Consider the following 22,117-nt stretch of genomic DNA (forward strand, 5'->3'; position numbering starts at 1 on the left):
TCATTCCAGCTTAATGTATATCCTTTTACAGGTGATGCGAAGTAATGCAGTAATTCATCTTGTAAGGGATATTAAAAGTTTAAAAATATGCTAATGACAGTAAGGGTCGTACGGTAAACTCCAATAGTAGCCGAATAACAGATTATTGAGCTTTAAGAATAGATTTTTTTTTATAAAAAATACCACCAGGAAGTTTACTTTCGTTTTTATCCAGTAGAGTCCCTATAAACTTTAACAACCACGAATATTTCCTACAAGAAAGTCCGTCTACATAACGTGTTAACCAAGGCGTAAGCGCTGTGTGCAATTGCTGCGCGTGGCCAATATCCAGACTCCAGAGGTTATAAATGTTTTATGAAATAATCTAATCAAGTTACAAGCACGTAATCGAAGATTGATGTGCTCAATAATTTTTTACGTGTAAAATGACAGCGCTTGCTCTATTGCATAGGAAAGTAAGCAGTGAGTAAAAACCCTTAACATTATATATAAATTACGAGAACCTAACCGTATTATAAGATTATGATCGCAATTGTCATTGCCAAAGCAGACGGCACCCAAGAATCGCAACAGTTTACAGGCGGGCGGGAGGGAGGGAGGGATCAGCCGTTTTGTTAAGTCACAAACAACGTAGATGATACACAGACAAGCTTCTCGAATACAAATATGAGACATGGCGCGGGGAAATTTGAATTTCAAATTATTTGAAAATATGAATTGTTTGAAAAATAACAAATTTGTTCTTCGCCGTTCACTTTTTAGAACCACTGTTACTTTTTTTTATATCTACTTTGGTGTGAATTCTACGTTTTATTTTCAGGAACTTTTCAATATTTAAAAACTTCAGCGTTCCTCCGGAGGCAATCTCGAATTGTTGCTCGTCATGAATCCAGTTTTGTACCAAAGCGAGTGCTAATATTGACCAAGGTATCACGTTACTATTTCGAAAAACTGCGTGAACCAAATCTCAGTGAATCTCAACTTAGGACTAAACTCATCGAGAGAGGATCTGACTATGACGCATTAATCACCAGCCACAATAATGACCGCAAGAGAGAATTGGAGACAAGAACCGTTTTGGAAGAATTGAATATTGAATATAGAGTAACAAATAGGTAAGTATGAAGCAAAATTATGCAAGCCACAGGCCACTTGTAAATCAAATATCTAATTCAGGAAAATAGTTTATCTATTTGCTCATGAAAAATTACTTGAGTTTTTATTATATCATGTCATTTTTAATTAAGATAAAAGATGTGCAGTATAAGGAAAGTATTGACTTAAATCTTTGGTGTAATTGTAACTTCTGATGAAAATAGCCAATACTTATCTGTGTCAATTAGACTCTACTCAAATCTGTAACTCTGAACATGAAAAATTTCAGCAAAAGAGTCAATCAAAACTTCAATACTATATTTTTGACACACTCGAAATGAATGAAAACTGATTAGATAAATTAATAAACGGAGGACATAATTTTCTTTCTTCAACTACACATTCAAAATGTTCAAAAATTGAATATAAAAAGACCGCTAGTATATAGTGATCTAACTGATACGTATTTTTCAACAATTGTTACCGTGCATAATTATTGTCTAAACAACTTAAACTTGAACGACATTCTTCTTCACTCACCTCCTAACTACATTCCATCAGGTTAACGATAGATCGTAACACTTTCGACTGGGCAGACCTGATTCTACCGATAGGTGGAGATGGAACTTTTTTATTCTCATCAAATCTGATACGTGACAACAAGAAGCGTATAATGGGCATAAATTCTGATCCATCGTCGTCAGAAGGGTATTTGATGCTACCTGAGAAGTACACAAGAGACATAAGATTGATATTTGAGCTTCTCAGATCGGGTGATTACAATTATGTCATGCGAAGTAGAATTAGAACTACCCTCAAGGGTAAGGGGATTTGGAACCCGCCCTTTCATATGCATGAAAAGTGGAGAGTGGCTGGCGAAGAGAAGCAACGGGTCAAATATACAGACAAAGATACTGCTGCAGAGAACAACCACATCCTTGGGTAACTCAATTTTTTTATAAAGTATGTTGAATCACACGAGGCAGTGATTTTCCTATTTATCTTGCTCTTTTGTCCTGAACCAACAGTATTTATTTCAATACGAGATTCGATTTGTTACGACAGATTTTACGTGGATGACGCATTTAAGGCAGACACAATAGCAGAGATGCCAAAGGAGAGACGACTTCCATGGCTGGCTTTAAATGAAGTATGTTTTATTAACAAACTGACATACTGAACCACATGAAATGATGATAACTTATCGAATACACCGGTGATAATAGAAACTTTTAGCTTTTGCTGCTAGAAAATTAAAAGGAATGCATTCATCGCGTACCAAAAAAATTGTCAGTACACAGTATCGCCCAAAATATGATACTGAAGATTTATTCATTGTACCGTTTTTATCTTGTCAGGTGTTTGCTGGTGAATCACTGTCGGCAAGGACAAGCACTTTGGAAGTGAATTTTGGGGACGAAATTTCATGGTTCAAAGTAAAGAGCTGCGGGTTATGCGCCAGCACTGGGACGGGATCAACGTCTTGGCATAAAGCAATCAACAGTTTGAGTCCGCAAGTTGTTGACGACATTCTAAAACTTGCGAATGTTAAAATTGCGTCTAGTGCAAAAACTGAGGATATATCAATGGAGTACAATAAGAGACTGCAGTTTCCCGCAGGTTAGCACTGTCAGTGAGGATAACAATCCTCTGTACTTAATGAACTCAATTGTTCAGTTGATCATCACGCGATCGTTTTTACTAATTATCTGCAAGTAGATTAAAGTTTATATGGTTTCAGAGGATACAAAAATTGCATACACAATTAGAGATATGATTGTGGGACAAACGTTACCGTCGCCGAAAGGAATTCAATCTCGCGGATATTGCAAGAAGCTGATCATTCGTTCACATTGCTTCGACGCAGGACTAGTACTAGATGGTGGTATCGCTGTTCCCTTCAACGATGGAACAATTGCAATTATGGAAATCCATCCTGAAGATTCACTAAGAACAATTATGCTTAGAGAGTGAAGAACAAAGTTAATATAAATAGTAACAATTTCCAAATAAATTAATTTTCAACTGGAAAAAATGACGTTAGTTGAAGAATGATACTTAAGAAGCAAAAAGAATTTTTATAATATATTGTACGCGTAAATGACTTTTTTTTAAACTCAGAATATACTTATTTATATATAAGTCGTTCGTTATTCACGGACAATTTGTTTTAAATTAGACCTTTCATTATTCACCTTTATTCGTTTTCATCTGAGATTTACAATGCAATATAATACGTATTAAATAGCTGAAAACGTAAAAGTATATTATCATTAGACTATAAATACACAGCGGATAATCATTCCATAATTTGTATATTTCTAAAGACAAAAGTAAACGTTTGTTAATTGATTACAGGTATAATACCTATCAAGCGTGATTGTAGAGAATTATACTAATAGAAAAAATAGATTCGGCAACGTGAATTAGGTATATATAGTTTGTACATACGTAGGTATGTCAGATGAGAAATAAGTTGTTAAAAAAAAATAATAATTTCTTGATACACACAGTGTAAATGCCAGTGACCACATCAAATATCTCAACCCTCCTAATATTATACTGATATTTATCCTAACTGAAATACGCTGACATCAGTCTATGCCTAACTGTACTTTCATGTCCTGCTTCATTACGCCATACAATAAACGTAGAATAACAAGCAACAATGGACATAGCGCATCTATTTTTTCTTTTTTTTAGTTTACTTCACAATTAGACAGAGCGCATATATTTTTTTGATTGCAGTACACTTCGGCTCACATGCATCCATAGTTGTGATAATGCTGGTCAGCTTTACTATTGGTAATGTGTTCTGTAGACAGGCGTTATTATTTTTTTCTCTATCGTGTTTTCGTTAATTTTTTGTTTTATTTTCAATCAGACTTCAGAATAGGATGCTGGTCTGCATCCATATAAAAACAACAGTTTCTTATTTTGATTTATTTGTTCATTTAACTGATTAATTATTGTTATTTATTTATTCTTTTAAATTGTTTTATCATTATTCAATATTATACTATATTTGTTATAATTCTATAGATGATATAAATATAAATTCATGAGTATCAATCGGTTCAGTATTAATTTTGATATTAATTCACTATACAGGTTGCAACAAGTCCTAAGATATTCAGAAAATATCATCCGAGACTTAAATCTGTACGTAGCTAGAAAATATATTTTTGAATATGACGGAGTTTTCTAAACTCTTTTTGATTTATTTCTTGATTTATGTTTGTTTTTTATTTTTATTTTACTTTTATCTTATACTAACACCGTTTTTCATTCGCCACGGCTTATACTATTATAACTATCTCGCTACCATTTATGGGATATAAAGCGACGTTTACGGACCTCGTACTATCAACGAATGTGTTAATTTTTTGTTCTATTGGTACATCATCAAATACTAAATTGAACCTGATTGCGGTTATCTAATCTGTTAAAAAAGCGAGAGTTCAAAAAATTACTATAGTAAATATTGTATATATAATACTATTTGTATGTAAATGCAGAGTCGGCAATTTATAATTCCTTATATACGACAAGATGTCGATAAATTTTTCAGGTGGCATATATTACACTTGAATCAGTGTAATGGTATGGTATCTAATTAGTACTCACTTTTCATTATTTGTTCATTCATGAATTTCAATAGTTCGCTCTCGATTGTGAAATAATACCATCAATGGTTTACCGATATCTGTAGCCTTCAATCCTGGGTGAAATCTTACCATACACTCAATAACAATAATAATTACAGCAAACTTTCCGAGTACATTACGTGAGTTGAAATAAATAAAAAATTAATAATATTTTACAGCGATTATGAGGGAGGAAATTAAAAAATTTACCTCTTTAAAAAGCGAAAAAATCCTTTACTTTTCTCCGGAGGGGGAGCCATCAACATCGGTACTTGGTTTTTATGGGTGATGTGAATCTGGAACCAAAATAGGTTTCAATATTACAAGAATACATTGAATTTTGCAAAAGAGCGCCGTCAACGCGATTTTCACAACAGCAAAAAAAAACCTAAACTATAAATGAGATTTACCGTGCATGGTCCCTGCATCCATGGTTCTCCGTCAATCTGCATGGGAAACCTTTTGGTAGTTTTTATTTTAACACTGCTGCACTGGGCCAGTCTTCTTCCAGATGCTCTGAGACCTGTCTTGACTTGACCCATGTGTAAACAATTTTCCAAACCTATTACTTCTATGAGATTGTCTCCTATATCTGAAACAGATATTTTCCATGCAATTGAAAACAGTAATTAAGCTTATAAAGCTAGGCAAGCTATTGATAATTACTCTCCAAGTGGCCATAAAATACAACAATTTGTAATTTCTCAATTTCCACATTTATTAAAATTAAGTACATAGACTTATTTCTATTTGCATAAAGTTGAATAGAAATTTTTTCTTCCGTAGATTCTTAGTCATATACAGGCCTTCCAATTTTATCGCCATTCTGTTCTAGGCTGTAAGTAATTCTTGAGCGTATACTGAGACACATAGGCTTCTCGCTTTGCGACAGGTTTATTAATAGGCTGGGCGTTTTTCCCGAGGTAATTGAAGGGTGTGGCGGAGCTGCTCGCAATTAAGGGAGCTACTCGTGATAAGCACCACCCCACGATTATAGACTTTTTTACTTAGCCAGATGAGCTGTTAGCAAATTGTGAACGGCTTTAAAGAGTTTCAGCGATTCGGAACGAGAACTAGATGGTGCCGGTGAACGGAACGGTTTTTAATCTATTGGTACCTGATTATGAGTATTGGTAAATGATTGTTAACGCACCTTGAATAGCTGCGTTTAAATCTACAGAATTAAAACTGCTAGTGCTCAGTTCTTTGTCTGGACGTTTTCTACGCTTTCCAAGGCGATGCCTCGTGTGATGTTCACCCCATAAATTTGAGCCCCCGTGTGTAAAGGGGATGTTCAACAGGGCGACACCTTGCAACGAGGGCCCGTGAGCTAAATCTAAAGGAATGTCATCACACTGAAAGGAAGCAAAACGTATAATTTGCCTTTAGGCACTCTTGCTCACACTGTGAAAATAATGTTGAGTACAAAATTATAGTGCACATACAGAATAATATACGTACTATTATCTCCAAATCTTCATGGAGGTTCTTACAACTAGCAGCAAACTGCTCGCTAGTTGCGTACTCAAAATACCACAGTTTGTTTTTCATTCTGCTATTGAATTTCTCTGGATTTCGTTCCCTCTCCAAGTGAAACTTGACGCAAATCGCAGCATCGACGCCAACAGAGAAGTAGTTGTTGATTATGTTGTACGGTATGGAATCCTGATTTGGTTTTCTTTCTTCATCTTGGTCTATCATTTCGATTTGCCATCGGTCCATCATTACCGGCGTAGCTTTTTCTATTTTCTACAAAAAGCATGAAACGTGATACTTTTATATCGCAACTTCAAGTCACAGAAAGTGAATCCTCACCTTTAAAACCTTGTAAATTGCTTCCCCCTCATACCCACCACCCCAACGCAAGCATCTAGCTAAGTCATTGCCTGTTCCTAGTGGTATTACTCCTACTGCAGGCTGCTGTAAGAACTGGACATGGTCTGAAAACAACGCCAAACCATTTGTTGATGATGATAAAAAAAAATATGCTCCGTGCTTCAAATTGTTAAACAAAGAATTTTTAAGGCTATTTATCATGTTTCTCAACCATCAGGATACAAGAAAATTCGTGCTTATATCACATAAAGCGACAGGTGAAATTTGGCTAAAGGACGTTCGTTTGTCATAGGAAGCATTACCCATAGTTTCTAATATCCATCCAACAGTCCCATCTCCCCCGCAACAAATAACTTTGAAGTTTTCCACATCCTTGAACATTTGGAGCCCTTGCATTGGACCACCGGTAGCCAAATTGTGAACTTGTCTTGGATTTAGTATGTACTGAAACTTTCTCAGCATTTTTTCACCCTGCCTACCGCCAGATTTTGGATTTATAAAAACTGCGAGCGGCGTTACCCCTGGTGGTAATGTTATCTGAAAAGACATCGCAGGCTGCTGGTTGGACGAACCTCCCCTGGGAACTGCGGCATTCTGGGAAGAATGGTATCGTTGTTAGAATTAGTATAATATGCAGGATATATTAAATACTTACAGATGTGCTAGACGCATTATCTTGACCATATCTACTGCCCCTCTTACTATCCCTGGACAACGATCGTTGTCTGTCTATAACTACAGGGCAAATGGCAGTTGGAGGTAAGATGTGGGCTGCATATTCTCCAAGTGTACATTCGGCTCTGACTTGAGAAACGCATCTGTTATGGAGCTGAAAGAGGTACAATTGGACTAAAAAGCAACTCACGCTACCAGATCTCGATGACAATTTTTTCTACAAATCTCTGTGGATGTTCTATTTTTTTTTTTGTAAGACTGCGCAGAGAACGTTTTCGGATACTATGGGATAAAATTTTCTGTACATTTGTTGCATCAAAATCCATACATTTTACCGGATTTTTTTTCATTTCCTCCAAACTCGCTGAAGTTTACAGACATTCAGAGAAAAAAAGAAAAGAGAAATGCAAGGGAATCAACAAATATATTTTTCGGACAAATACAAAGCTATCAAGAGAAACTGTGAATCTTAAAAATAGGGTTTCTTTGAATGATTGCCAATTTTCTTTATAGTGTTTTAATTTGCGTAGATAATTACGAAATATTTGATAGAGTAATAGAATAAAATTTCAAAAAAGATATAAAACCAACCAAGAGACCAAGCAGTTTTACTCACAGTTATTTGACACCATCGACAGTGGAGTCCCGTGATACCGTTGTAACTTTTTATCGTCTTTCTACACTTTGAACACTTCCCATGGCAGTTACCTTCGACCCAATGATGGGCCATTGTTTGAGAAGTCTTTTTACTCTTGACGTAAGTTGCTATGCAAGAGGCAGGCGCTCTTTGTACGCATCTTTCATGGACAGTATATTTACAAACTAAAATCAGCAGACAAATGTATCATTAATGATACGCAATTCTCTCGAATTATATTGCAAAAGATTTAATGCTCGCAACATCGCACTTACAGACACAGGATAATCCCTTTTTACCCAAACCTACAAGCATGTTGAGACAAAGGTTACAATAGGCAGGCTTGCTGAAGTGCTTCAGCTTCCAGAGGTGATTACCATCCTCTTTAACGTGCGAATCTAGTCCCAAAAGTACAAGTAGCGGTATTGTCGTTAGGCCCCCTCTTTTCCATTCGTCTAATGAAACTGTTCCATCCGAATCGTAGTCAATCTCTATCATCATGTCTTGTAGAATCTGATGACACGATAACATTCCGAAATTTATTACTGTCATTTTGATATTAATACCATGTATTACACAAATTGGGGATCAGTGAAATACTCGCCGGCTTCAGTTCGGTCACATCCCATCCAAGATATTCCGCAACATTCATCATCTGGTTTACTATGCAATCGATTTCCTTGAAACGAATTTTTTATTCATTATTATTACGGATTCGTTCACGGTGTTTTATCTACTCACGTTTCGATCGAGGACCCCATTCCCATCGGTATCGTACAACCGGAACATGACTAGAACGAATGTGAGAGAAAAATATGTAGTCTAGAAAAAAACATCATGTTATTACGTTCATTCAATCATCTTTGGGGTGTCTTCTACCAAATAATCGAATGATTTATCACTAAAGTTCTGAAGAGATTAACACTTTCTATTATGTACAAACAGTTTAGGTGCATCAATTTTGTGAAACATTCCCTTCTTGTCAGCAGAACTCCGTGTTTACTGATTTTACTCAACAAAAGATGGTGCATCCAGTAGAATAGTATGATGAACAGGTGGGACTTTTGTGTTGTAAAAAAAAAAAAAAAGGAAATGCATTATTTATTGACTAGCCGATTTCCAAAGTGATTCACCAATTATCAATAAAAGTAAATAGAGTACATTTTTACTCTTACATTCTAGCTTATCTTCGGGTCGGCCAGCTTCGAGCAAAGAAAGGTAGCAGACGATATCTTTCAAGCTAACTTTGACGGTGTGCACATCTATCATGCTCTGTTTCCTGGCGAGGTGTCTAATTTCTGAAAAATGATGCAACGTTAATTATAAGCACCTACTTCCTATGAGCTGCGTAATGATCGCTATTGTGTAAATAATACAGACAGAGCTGGTTCTGCAACGAAATGTCACAGACATTCTAAATAAACACACATACAGAAAATAAAAGAGTTGCTGCAAAGTTTCAAAACCGAAATTATTGGATGCTTGGAAAGGTATTGGACAAGAGAAAACACGCTTTGCGATGAACAGTTTTCGAAGTACTAATTATCAATACATATATAGCGTAAATTTTATGAAGAATCTGATCCCGATTCTGCAATAAAATTTGTACTTTCAATTTGAAAAAAGCGAGTGCAAATAAATGCAGACGCTGAGCAGTAAATAGGCGGAACAAGTTTCAGGCTATTTCCGATTTTTCAGGTACAGCACCCTGAAAGAATGTACCTAAGATAGATAAGGAGAGTTAGTAAGATATTAATAAAATATGAGTATTAATTTCACCTTCTAATTTTCCATTGTTAACGAACAGGGAGTTGTTAGATTTTCGGGATGAATTTCGGGACATTTGGCTGTGGCTCGGGCTGCTGTCTGTGCTTTTTTTTTCCAACACGTCGTGACAGCTGTACGACGTGTGCGTTACAGTCAGCATAGGATGTACACTGCCTGAATAACATGCATGTTGAATGAAGAAGGTATACTTGAATGCAGACCTTTGCCAAATCGATGGTTAGTACGCAACAAAAGATATTCAACGTCGACACAAACAGTTTTCATTCAAAACCAGTCCCTCTTACCTGTTCGAGCTCTCGCAGAAGTTTCGCTGTCGCTTCTGTGGTGCCCGAGAGCCTGTAGCTTCTCTGTAAGACCGTGAAATTTATCTACAAACGAAGATCCTCCGCAGTGACTTTCAGACGCGCCTCCACCACTTCCAGTCAACCCTGTGCTGTTCACATTGGTGTTTGACGTCGTGTGCGAAGTTATTACCGCACAGGCAGTTGTCGATGATAGAACAGCCATTTCCTGTACGCAACGTTGTAACGAAATGTTCTTTTTGGAAATCTATTTTACTCCAGTTCTTTTCACAAAAATGAGCCTATCCTCGGTGTGATTGTTCATACCTTGAGCGCCTTCGTGTCCGTTGCATTTGGCCCCTTTTTAACGAAGGAGAGGAAGAGGTGCCTGGCCAGCTCATCTGGGGCGCCCACCTCGAGATAACTGTCAAGGAACTTGCGGAATCCATCGTAATCAATGTCCTGTGAAAGAATACAAGTAAAACAAGGCAATTACAGTTTTTTTCAATTGCTTCACTGTCATTGTTAGCTGTGACAATATTTTCGTTTCTTCATCTCTGGAAACAGTTAGATGACTTCGAGTAAATTTAACTGGAATTGATCAAATTTTTCAATTTTAAATAATAGTAATATAATTGTTGCTGTACTCTGAATTTGTTCTCCAGGTATTCAAAATTCCTCACCCCGTCCGGATGGTATTTTTGCACTCCTCCTGGTGTGGTAGTAGACCCGCAAAAGGTGGCCAATACATCTTGCAGTTTCCTCGGTGAATCTGTAGAGAGATTAAAAATGTTTTCGTAACTTTAGATGATCATAATCATCAAAGTAGACGATGCGTTTATCTAACGTGACATGTTCCAAAAAAAATTTAACTGATCATGTGGAAAGAATTATTTTCACGTAATCAATATTTAAGAGCTATAATAAATTGATTCGATCGGATTAATTCTGAATCTACTTTGATCTCTAAAATATTTAGGAATTAGTTGAAGTTAGTAACGTTATGAAACGGATGAAAATCGTGGAACAAAAATTGTACAATAACTTTGAATTTTTTCAATTTTCTGAATAAAAAATTACCTTCTATTAGCATCTTTTGCTTTATTACACTTTAATAAATTTAGTTTTTCGAGAATATCCATTGTCGTACTAATTTTATAAACTTCAATTTCGTAAACAATCAGCAGATCATCTGTTCTGATTGCAATGGTCCGATTGTTTTGAATCTACTATACTTTTATTTTCATCCAGTCTGATGAGCTTAAATTTATCTCGATTGAAAATTGATTAGTTATATGAAGCTTGACGAAGAATTCAACTGGCGGAAAATGAAAGGGTGTCAATCGTTCTTGAATTCCGTCAGTAAAAGAGGGAAAATTCAATTGATTTAACAAAAAATATAAACCGATACTTGATCAGTTTCGATTGCTGTAACGTGTAAATACTTAGACGACTGACTTTAGTTTCGTGTTGTCTAATTAATTATTACATCAGTAACAGCCGTTACTCACAGGCAGCGAGATCCTGAAGTTGTTGAAACTCCGCGGGCGAAAGTTTGTCCCATTGAAGTGTCATCCTCGCCTCGATGCCGCGAATCCGTAGCTTCTGTCTCGTTGGCAGTACACTTAACTTGAAATCCGTTGCCCCGCAAACCTGCGGGTAGAAACAAATCAACTGTTTAATTTGATATTAAAAGATGTGTCGCGCTTATCGCACAAACATATTTTTTATCTTATTTTTAGTTCAAATAAATTCAAGTCTCGAACAACCCGAGCAACGGGAATACGCCTTGTCCGCGAATGGAAGAGGTAATCGCAAGTAAACGCGGAAGACTATAAGGCTTGTATTTAACGATTTCATGCAACGATTACCCCGATACGTACCTTTACTATGGTACGCGATTTATGTCATAGGGTAATCGCAATTTGTCCTGATCCTACAATACATGCACGTAATACCCGGGACGACACTCGTTTGCGTGATGAGTGGAAGTAAAAAGAAGAGGGATAAATGAATATAAAGAATGAAAAAAAAAAAATAAATTAATAAAAAAAAAAATAAAAAATACATCGGAGGAATATGGGAAAACAAAAATTGCCCATTCCGTTCACGGGCTTTTGCGTGACGAGCTTCCACCGGGATTTACCGTTACTGTAGGGCAGAAAAACAAGGGGCATGCAGGGAAATGACAGACGTGACATAACGTTGAAAACAGCCGTTGTATGGATATGCGTGAGACACCGCACCTTGATGTATATCATATATTTTATATACATATACATGTAATAATTACAACCCCTCTTACTCGCGTTTTACGTAACACATGCGTATAATATATTACAAATTTGTTCCTTACAGTTATTAAAAGCGTTAAAATGACATTAATAATTGATAATTTGGTGTTGTGCTTTTCAACGAATAGCAACAGTTTGGGCGTTTATTTTTCGAAAAACTTCAACAGTTGTGTAATTTACAGAATATAATATGCGATTATTAAATCACATATGAAGTGGGGCGTTATTTAACTATTCGTAAACCTTAAAGAGCGTGAATAATGCCAATAATTATTAAGCTTGGTTCGAGCTTGTAATTCGTGCCTCGAAAACAGAATGAATACTTGTCGGTGAAAATTTATTTGATGCCAATCCGACACTGGAAATACGACAAAGTAGCTTGATGCGAAAAACAGCTGGTACCGGTTGAAATCTACAGTGAAGCGACTTTGAGAATAAAAAAATTTATACTTTGTATTTTGTGCTTGTTTTTTTTTTTTCAGCCAGAGAATCAAAACTTTGATCGTGTAATGTAAATGACTTTTAAATCCACGGCTTCTACTAACAATAAGACGCACTTTGTAGGGAACCTACAGGTATCGTATACACGAAATGTGAATTAATGAACACTATAAAGACATGTTGATATCAAGAGAAAAATCGTAACGTAAAGAAAAAAAAGATATATAATATTTATACAAATTACTTGGAACAGTGATGGAGCGATTGTATAATTCGCAATGTTTTAAGCGATAATGTACGCTGTGTATTCTCGCAAAATATATCGTTCGGCTTGATCAGCGAGCGAGCGCATAGATCTCCGCTTGTATAATCTAGCCGCGTGTGAAACTCTGTAACATCACACACACCGGCGTTATACTGGATCTGAAATAGAGCCTCAGATTCCTGAACATGTTTACAAACTTTGAACGCCGATGAAAAGTTCTTATACGCTCCATAATGACGATCAACAAATAATCTTCCAATTTTAGATCACGTAGTAAGTGTACCAGCCATCCCGTAGACTACAGTTAAGCTGTCCTGCCGTGCAAGCTCGATGATCGCGTAAACATAACACGGTCAGGAAGACGGGAATGCTCGGATTTTACAGGTCGAGCGAATGGCTGCAGGTGCGAACACCTTGCAGCCTTCGTTAATTATTATTCTTTCAACTTTTAACGGTCAACGTTTCATTCCTTTATTTTATACACACGCGTGACTGGAAATGTTTTCAGCGATTTCAATCGTATTATTTTGCCAATTTTTGCAGCATTTTGAATTTTAAACGTAATTGTAATGCGTTGCACGGTCTTAATTTTCGAAATAATTCATCGTCGAATTTTTGAAACTTTGTCCTTCGAAAGATTGTTCAATTTTTTTGCAAATTCTTCAGGTCGGCGAGAACTATATGATGAATTCGTGATATTTTAAAGAAGAACAATAATCAAATACTAAAATTTTGAAACGTAATTTGTTTTTTTTTATAAATCGTCAATGTATGAAGAATGTTTTTTTTTTGTACTTTAATTTCAATCCGAAATTTTCGAAAAATTGAATTTATCACGGTTAATTCTTTGTATGAAATTGACGAGAGTGAAAGTTATATGTACCATTGAAACATGTTATATTGTCAAAATCGTAAATCCCAAATTTTTGTCGAAAGCATACCGTAGACGCGTAATTTTTCATCCCAAACTACAATGATAAAAGAAAATTTGAACTCGATCAAATGCTATAACACGATTGATTGAACGAATTCAAAAAAGTTGAATTTCAAAGTTTGAAAAATGAATGCGTATTCACGCATAGAACATACAGTGTACCGCAACATTTACATGTACTTCGTTTGAGGTTGAAAAAATCTCACTATCCTACATCGTGTATACACATTGTACACAAATTACCGTCCGTAACAGTTTGGTCGCAAAAGACGTGCGAGAGGATCGGCTGGCGTCACTAGTGCTTGCGATAAATATTTTAGGATCAAAGAACCGACTTCGACGAAGATACTGTCACGGATCATTCGGCAGCCTGCGTTAATCGCGTGACGTAAGAAAGGGGAGGGATTCGTATTCGGAGCTTCGATGCTACGTCACACAGATTCGCCCCCCTTTGAATTTGCCAAAGCTGCGCGATTTTCGCCTGATCAAAAATCTGAATAAGTATAGAAAAAAAATTAGCAAGCTGGAAATTTCGGTAGTATATTAGAAAGAGGTTTTTTTTTCGATTCAAACCGTAAACATGATGCTATTTAATTCGTTCAATTTTTATTTTTTACATGTATATGTATGTATATATGTTATACATCGCGTTTCAGTAAATGAATGAATTTTTCGCAGATTTCTTTTGAAGCGTACGAACTTTGGAAGAATGATACGTTAAAAATTCCTTGACGCGTACTTGCAAGTTGTGTGACGTTGTCTTACGGTTCAACGTAATGTGGGTGATTAAATATTGGCTAGAATAAAAATTGACACATTAAGAGAAGGAACGCTTTACCTGGATAAGATAATGCCTTTCTTTTCTATCGCTATTCGGAGGTTAAAATATTCCCCGAAACCGTCATATCTCTCGGCTGAGGCTCCGCTTGCGGTGGGCTTTCTTCGACTGAACGCCAGCGTACAATATACTGTGAACGACGTTCTTGCAGGACTTCGGCTTCATTCTATACACCTTGATCCTCGCCGCAATTACACCTGGATTCAGCCCACTGCTGCAGGTCAGGTACAACATTCATCCACCTCTCCAGCGCAGCACCCGATCGCCAAAAGGTTCGTCCTACCACCTCCTCGCCGAGATCACTACTGAAATTCAAGTGAAAAGACCCATTCGTCGTGTTACTACTGACGGATACGATATTCGTTGTCTCGGGGCGGGGTTGAAGTTCCGAATTTGAAAATTTACGATAGCGCCGAGTTACGAATTATGTGGCGGTGAAACTTGAAGTAAAGATAACAAACTCGTTACGAAGCAACAAAGTTTCGAATGGTCGGAAACCCGACGGCTCAAAGTTCCGAAATGCAAGATTCCGAAAATTCAAGTTACAAAACAAGTTTCGCTAAGGAAAAATTCTGAAAATTAAAATATACTCACACAGCGTAGTTTACTCAACGAGTGGGTGTAAAAAAACATAAATACCGAAAATCAGAATTATCAGGATTCCGAACGTAAATATATCGAAAATTCAAAACAAAAATCGGGGTGGTTAAATTTCACCAAGCCAGAAATTCACAGAACCGAAAATCTTCGATCATTCGGAATTTGGATTTGCCACGTTTTTAATTTTTCTTATTCTCGCGCTTTCGGAACTTTCATTTATCGGAGTTACGCTTTTTCGGCACTTTGTCCTTTCCATTTCGGACCATTCGAAACTTTAACGTTTCGTCAAGGTTTGATTTTTACTACAAGTTTCACCACCAAAATATTCGGAATTTGGCGTTTTCGGAACTTTTCAAATTCAGAATCTCAAACCCGCCGTATTGTCTGTAGAGTCGGCCAATCCTTTTGAAATTACGTAACGCTTTCTTCGTGAAATTTATTCATTTTGATTTGTTAAACAGAGTCACCGATGTGAAAATACTTCTTGAATCGAGATTCTAACTCGAATCACCGTCCGAATCAAAAGCCAGTAACCTTTCGATGATAAAACCTTTGGTAAACTTATTGATAACTAACATCATCGGCACAGATATAACACTGCTAAAAAATTTTCAAAGGGTATTCCAGTTCCTTCTTACCCAACTTCTGATTCAGACGGCTGACTCATGATCAAACAATATGGTATCAAAAAGTCCGTTGATAATACATTCCATCGATGAACACGGTTCGAAATTTAGTTGGAAGGGCGAAAAACTTGTACAATTGGTAAAATTAAAGAGAGTTGTACAAAGAGAATAAAGAACCATGTGAAATGTTGTCGGTGTTATATTCTCCGATCACCTGCGAAGGGACGAGGAAGCGAAATTGCCAATTTTGTAAGCTTATCTATACGCTTCAACGTGCTTTCGTGCCTCCCCTGCACGAGTCGCTGTGATACGTAATTCCGAAGAGGACCAGGGTGTAATTGATCGTTTAATAGTATATCCAGCATCGTATATTCGAGCTGCGCTACGTGTGACAGTGGTGGGCGTTTACACGGGACGTAATTTAACAAAGGTTCATCCCCCAATTTTCCACCCAACTTCAATGTTTGCTCGCAACCCTTCTCCTATCTTTCCTCAATCCACATTAACAACACGGTGTATCTCCGTATACGAACGTTACGCGTGCCAGCTTTTCTCCTCTCTTTTCGTTTCCATCATTTTTATTTCTACCTTTTTCACGCCGCAAATTTATCCACTTCTGATAAACCTCTATGTACTTATTTCCCGTCATTTTTCTTACGCGATTGTTCTAAAATTTCCTGATAATTATTACAAAGAATCTTCGGGAAAGTGTTTAAGGTTTGGTTAACAAGTAGAAGAATAGAATTATAGTTATTTGGATAATTCTTTTTTAAAATAAATATTTTCACCGGGAAGCGCTGCAGTCCGTGAACGCGTGGATATCGAAACGAGTTAATGAGGGCAATCCGCGCGGTGCCATCTGTTTTGAATATTCTTGCCAAGTACTAGATTGAAATGAGGAGTGCGGAGGTAGAGAGGGGGGGAGGGGGGGGGGGGATGGTAATCTTATAGATAGGCAGTACGTGTGGAGCTTGTGCGGGCAGAAAAACTCGTCAACTTCCGTGCGCGAAACGAAGCGAAAATATTGTCGAGTAGTTTGTGTAAAAAGTTGAATAATTATCTACCTAACTTTGCGCACCTATCGCAGATTAAAATTGAAGCCTGCGAGTAAGAGAAGAAAAAAAATGGACACACGCGAAACCAGGATGAGGCAAAATAATTGCAAAATTGCGCAACGTACAAACTGCGAAGTGAATCCAAATATATATTCGTAACTGTTACGGGATAGCAATGATGGGTTTATAAAAAATATGTGGGATTCTAGGAATTTAGGGAATGGAAGACAACCGGGCGTAAAACGTTTGTTACAGATATGCGGAATAATTTATTTCCGATTTGAGGATGATTATTTAGATCGTCAAGAATCAAAGCTTGGATCGGAAACTAGATACGTTGTGTAGAAATGCTACACAATCAGGGGCGGGCGTCTTGCGCTAAAATTACTTGCAAGAACACGCGGAATAGCAGAGATCAATTATAGTTTCGCGTCGATTGAATCGCGATTGTCGGAATTGGAAAATCACCAATGAAATCATACATACGTCAGACACAAATCACTTTTTCGGATCTTTTTTTGTTGCTTCAGAGCAGCACAGAATCGACTGAACGAGGTTGAAGTTATAGCAACGTTATCGTAACGAAGCATTTGGGGAAAAATTATCTTTCTTCTTATTCTTGCAATAACTTTGAAGGAACCAAGATTTGAAAATATGAGTGTTTTGTTTTATTACGGTTTACTGAATTTCAACCAATTTCAAAATCGCGGAATAACGGTTTTTCCTCAGCGTGAATCGTTGCAACAACCTTACTAACGTCAACATGATTCGACTGATCTCTCTGAAAATTAATCATTTTCTATGAAATATTCATATTTATCAGATTTTGCAAACTATAATACAATCCCGTGATGATGATCGCGATGTGCTGACCGAACATTGTTATATTTCGCCGTAACAAATTCAATATCCGATAGCTATATCTAATACTACGATCAGTCGTTGATTTGTAATTTAGACAGGCATTGATCACCGCTCGCAAGTGTTATTCTCGATTTTCGCGTGGCGATAATATTTGTCATTGTATTATTCATTTTTCTCTGTCAACAGTTACATTATAATTACGCGTACGTACGTAGCTTCTACTTTAATTACGCTCGACAATCGTATTTTCTAGGGTTATATTAATTACACTTGAAAATCTATTTTTGAATAAGATATTGAAGTAAAAAAAAAAATACACAGGCCAATTTAGACCGGTGCATCACGAAGTTTGTTGTCAGAGTTGCGACGAAGAATTTTGCAGGAAACTTGTATTTAATTTAATTATAAGATATGTAGTTATCTAGAGGTGTGTAAAAATCCATCAATATACTCAATATCCTTACACGAAAGATGGATTTTCAATTCCATCAATCGCGTGTATTAAATTTGACCAGTGACATACAGGATAATACGCGTTCGAATTAAGAATGACCGAGAATAACATATTATTTTTTCCCGATTAATCGAGTAAAATTGATTATTATTCAATCTCGATCAATCGACCGAGTCGATTATTCTTCCGCAAAGTCGGTTTTTGTTTTTTACTCCCCTGAACGACGCAATGCAATATCAATTTGCATGATTAAAGTAGCAATTATTATCATTGTCTTACTTACTAAGTACCCATTCGATATAACAAGTGAAAGATAAATGAATATTTTCACCTGATGTTGATAAATATTTTGAATACAAGTATAAATTATGAAAAAACTTTTCCGCCATTAAGACTACGCACTGAAATTTACGAAATTTTGCTTTCAAATGCGCAGTTTCAAAAAATACTAAATAATTGATTAATCGATTAATTTCTACCGATTCAATCGAGTCGTGTTCGATTATTTTTTTTGGACTCAATTAATCGATGCGCCGATTATTTTTAGCTCAGTGGCCATCACCGGTCACTTCGAATAAACGATGCAATTATTATTGGCACCCTGGAAGAGTCGTATAAGCAGATACGATGCGTACATGTGTATGTTACAGGCACACGATTTACTCGCAGTAATTTGAACGTATGTACGTTACACACATACGCATACCTATACGTACCTATGTACATAGGTAGGTATGTAGGTACATACATACCTGTGTGTGAATATACATAGGTAGGTATATGGTAACGTAACGCAACGCAAATCGTCGCTATTCTGGGCTCGCACGTATCCATGGTAACGCATCCTTTCTCTCCCTCCTGAGCAACCCTCTCGCATTCTCATTCTCACTCTCCCACACCATAGTTTTCCCTCTTTCGATTTACCCCCTCCTCCTCTTGCCCTCCCCCTCCCCCCCCCCCCCCGGCAGTCCATGCCATACAAATCGCTTGCAATCGTTTTCGCGTTATTACCCGATAATGCATCTCGCACACCAGAATTTTGCCCAACAATTTTTACTTGCCGGGTATAACTCGCGGTGTTACTTTTAAATTAATAGTACGCCAAGTGTAAGAAAAATAACCTGTGCAAATGTAAAAAATTTATTATATCCCAGGATAAAGTCGCATTATGTATCGCTGTGCGCACTTTGCGATGAACGGGTCACGATGCTTTTTTTAATTATAAGTGGCAAAGTAAAATACCAGCAGGATACAAAGGAGACACGAAAATTTCAAATTCCAAGGATCGAAGCGCCTCTTCAGAACTGACGTAGTATGAATACCGAGATGAATACACGTGTGTATTCAGTTGACAAATATGGAAGAGAATAGACGTTTTCAATCGACGAAGAATAAAATTTAGCTGGCGAATACGATTTTCGTTCGTGGGGCGGTATGAGATGATAACAGGTACAAATACCTACATCTGTATTTGGAAGTTTGATCTCGAGATTATCTTGCGGCACATTTCTAGTTTTTTTTTTAAGCGACAAAAAATTACAGATTTCTCTAATAAATTTCTTTTAATCGAAATTCCATTGACATGAAAACTTTATCAACATCCTAAGATTTTAATTTTAATACCTACATCTTGTTATTTAAAAATTGAAGGAAGTAAAAATCGGTAATGATTGAACATCTCCAAGGCTGCCCGAATATCTCCCCCAAATTACGACTGCAGCATCGCGATATACACTTTGTAACACGTATCTACAAAAATGTCATTGAAAACCGTAAAAATTCGTAAATAGACAGGGAAGAAGGAAGACGAGTGTTGCAAAAACATGGGCACGTAAAAAAACCGAGATGAATGAGAAAAATTTCATCGACAAGATTCGATTTTGCACAAATCAGGCCAACGTGTCTAGTTATTTTTTTTTCCACATATATGCGATCTTTATCAGCGACAGGAATCCACACCAGCCTCCTTCCTGAGCTTTTTCGCGTACCTAATCGCGTCCCGAGAGCTCCCTCTGGGTCGGTCTTGCTCCTGCGTGGTTTGACCTTGAAATGAGGGAAAAGGATGAACGGGGCCGTCACGCCCCGCGAGTTGGGTGGTGGTGGGGGGGTGTTAAAGATAGCTTTTGATAAATTTTGCCGAGGCATAGACGTATGTGCGCGTACGACGGCAGGTGCAATGCTTGAGACCTCTGAAAATTTGATTGAAAAGAAAAGGAGAGGGTGATCGTCAATGGCACGATCCGCAGACGTCATCCTGGCGGGTTTGCAGGATTGCGAGTGCAGGCGGAATCAGAGATGAATTGCCGTACCTAGTGGACGATTCGATCCTTTCGAAACCTGTGAACCTGACTTGGTTGACCTAGGTAAGGGTCGGGCGGAAAGGCACTCGGAACTCTCCCCCACCCTCCCGATCCTTGCAACCCCAAACGCCGCGCGGAAATATTCCGCGTCATTGATTTACATTCTCTCGATTCGTTCCTTCTTTTTCGCCCTTTCGCGTTTGGCTCGCTCTTTCTTCGTTGCTCCTGCACTCTCGTTGTAGGGTGAAAGGAGAGAGAGTAATTTAATCGTATCGACGATCTTCATTAAACTATTCGATATCTTCAAATCGTTTATGGAATTGTGAGGTTATTGTGGACGCGGGTTAACTTCTGATAGGCAAATATCCAAACCGCATATCGCTCGTGTCAATGTGTGTATAGAAAAATACCCGGCGGACAATTACTTTTAAATATCTCAGCTTTTGATAAAGCTAGCGAGGTTTTTTCCCTTTTCAAATTAAAGTTGAAACGATTCCGCATAAAATGATTTTATTATGGCGGTAATTATGTTGAGATAAACGAATAAAATGAACGTTGAAGGGATTCGATCGTTGCAGTCTGCTCCAAGAGTACAAGATTTTTGGGAGGGAAATTTCACCCTCATAGATTGTTAGGGGTTAATTGCTTCCAATCGTTCGTAGAGGACGTATCGTACGCAACTCACGATTGATCGCTCAATTAAACCGCTTAAGCTGGTGATTATGATCATCGGCTATACAGTGGTTGCAGTGCGTTTTGTAAATACGTCGCGACGGTTTAATAGTTGCGGTGTGCTTGGATGATTACTTCGTACCTACGCACCGCAAACGGGGCGTCGCGTTAACGGATAGGATGAAAACTTCAATCTATATACATAGGTATTCTCTTACAATCTTAGTTACCATATTAGAGATGATTCTCTTCTTTCCCTAGTCCTCGGTCTCGCCTGCAGCTCGGTGCTACGTTCAGTTATATCGAGTGGGCCAGTCGCATATGGGGCACGATGCTACATTTTAAGTCAAGGTTTTAGGGGTTGTTCCTTCGACGGCTAACCAAGGATGCTGGTCCTTCTCTCTCGTACGCCGGGAATTCGATAAACGATATTAGTTCACTGTTTGTTTAATTGTCGGACGGATTTTTACAGTTCCTTTCAATATTGTTACGACGGAGCTTCTTTCACGGGAAATTCTTCGATTATCGTCATCTCGCGGGGTTTCTGTACACGGATACTCCGAATCTTCGACACTACCCTAACTCCCGCGCGGATCGGGCACGACTGACACGATCTGGAATCTCGATCCGATAGTCCGTAGTGTGGTACTAGCGGCTATACAAACCGCGGCGCCATCTACCTGCTTTGGTTTATCAGCTGTTTCAATCCCCCAAAATTCAGGATTCGTTTAGTACCATTGCGGTCCGCATTCCCAGCTAACAATCGTGCTTCGATCTATTTTCAAATTCATTTGTTCTTTCCTTTTCAAATCGGC

General features: G+C 37.5%; 2 protein-coding genes across 10 annotated transcripts; one reads left to right on the forward strand and one right to left on the reverse strand.

Moving 5' to 3' along the window:
• The first annotated feature begins 98 nt into the window (after positions 1–98).
• Positions 99–4,003, forward strand: LOC124297196 (NAD kinase 2, mitochondrial). The gene is made up of 6 exons (XM_046747955.1): positions 99–462; positions 821–1,115; positions 1,657–2,037; positions 2,161–2,245; positions 2,454–2,715; positions 2,837–4,003. The coding sequence occupies exons 1-6, from the start codon at positions 426–428 to the stop codon at positions 3,067–3,069; spliced, it is 1,293 nt and encodes a 430-aa protein (XP_046603911.1). The 5' UTR covers positions 99–425; the 3' UTR covers positions 3,070–4,003.
• Positions 3,219–21,909, reverse strand: LOC124297195 (diacylglycerol kinase 1). 9 transcript variants are annotated; one of them, XM_046747948.1, is made up of 20 exons: positions 21,533–21,909; positions 14,732–15,033; positions 11,471–11,612; positions 10,607–10,731; positions 10,287–10,421; positions 9,963–10,215; positions 9,670–9,831; positions 9,066–9,188; positions 8,632–8,681; positions 8,495–8,569; positions 8,166–8,403; positions 7,870–8,075; positions 7,234–7,407; positions 6,881–7,172; positions 6,558–6,682; positions 6,204–6,491; positions 5,896–6,097; positions 5,153–5,334; positions 4,954–5,038; positions 3,219–4,871 (listed from the first exon to the last, which is right to left on the reverse strand). In XM_046747948.1, exons 3-20 carry the CDS (start codon positions 11,532–11,534, stop codon positions 4,840–4,842), a joined length of 2,811 nt encoding a protein of 936 aa, XP_046603904.1. In that variant the 5' UTR covers positions 11,535–11,612; positions 14,732–15,033; positions 21,533–21,909; the 3' UTR covers positions 3,219–4,839. The 9 variants fall into 9 exon arrangements, with proteins under 9 accessions (XP_046603904.1, XP_046603908.1, XP_046603907.1 ...); XM_046747952.1 differs by having other exon boundaries at positions 9,963–10,188; positions 10,643–10,731; positions 14,732–15,036; XM_046747951.1 differs by having other exon boundaries at positions 10,643–10,731; positions 14,732–15,036.
• Positions 21,910–22,117: the final 208 nt, after the last annotated feature.

This window comes from Neodiprion virginianus, chromosome 2 (genome assembly GCF_021901495.1).
Source record: "Neodiprion virginianus isolate iyNeoVirg1 chromosome 2, iyNeoVirg1.1, whole genome shotgun sequence".
NCBI lineage: Eukaryota > Metazoa > Arthropoda > Insecta > Hymenoptera > Diprionidae > Neodiprion > Neodiprion virginianus.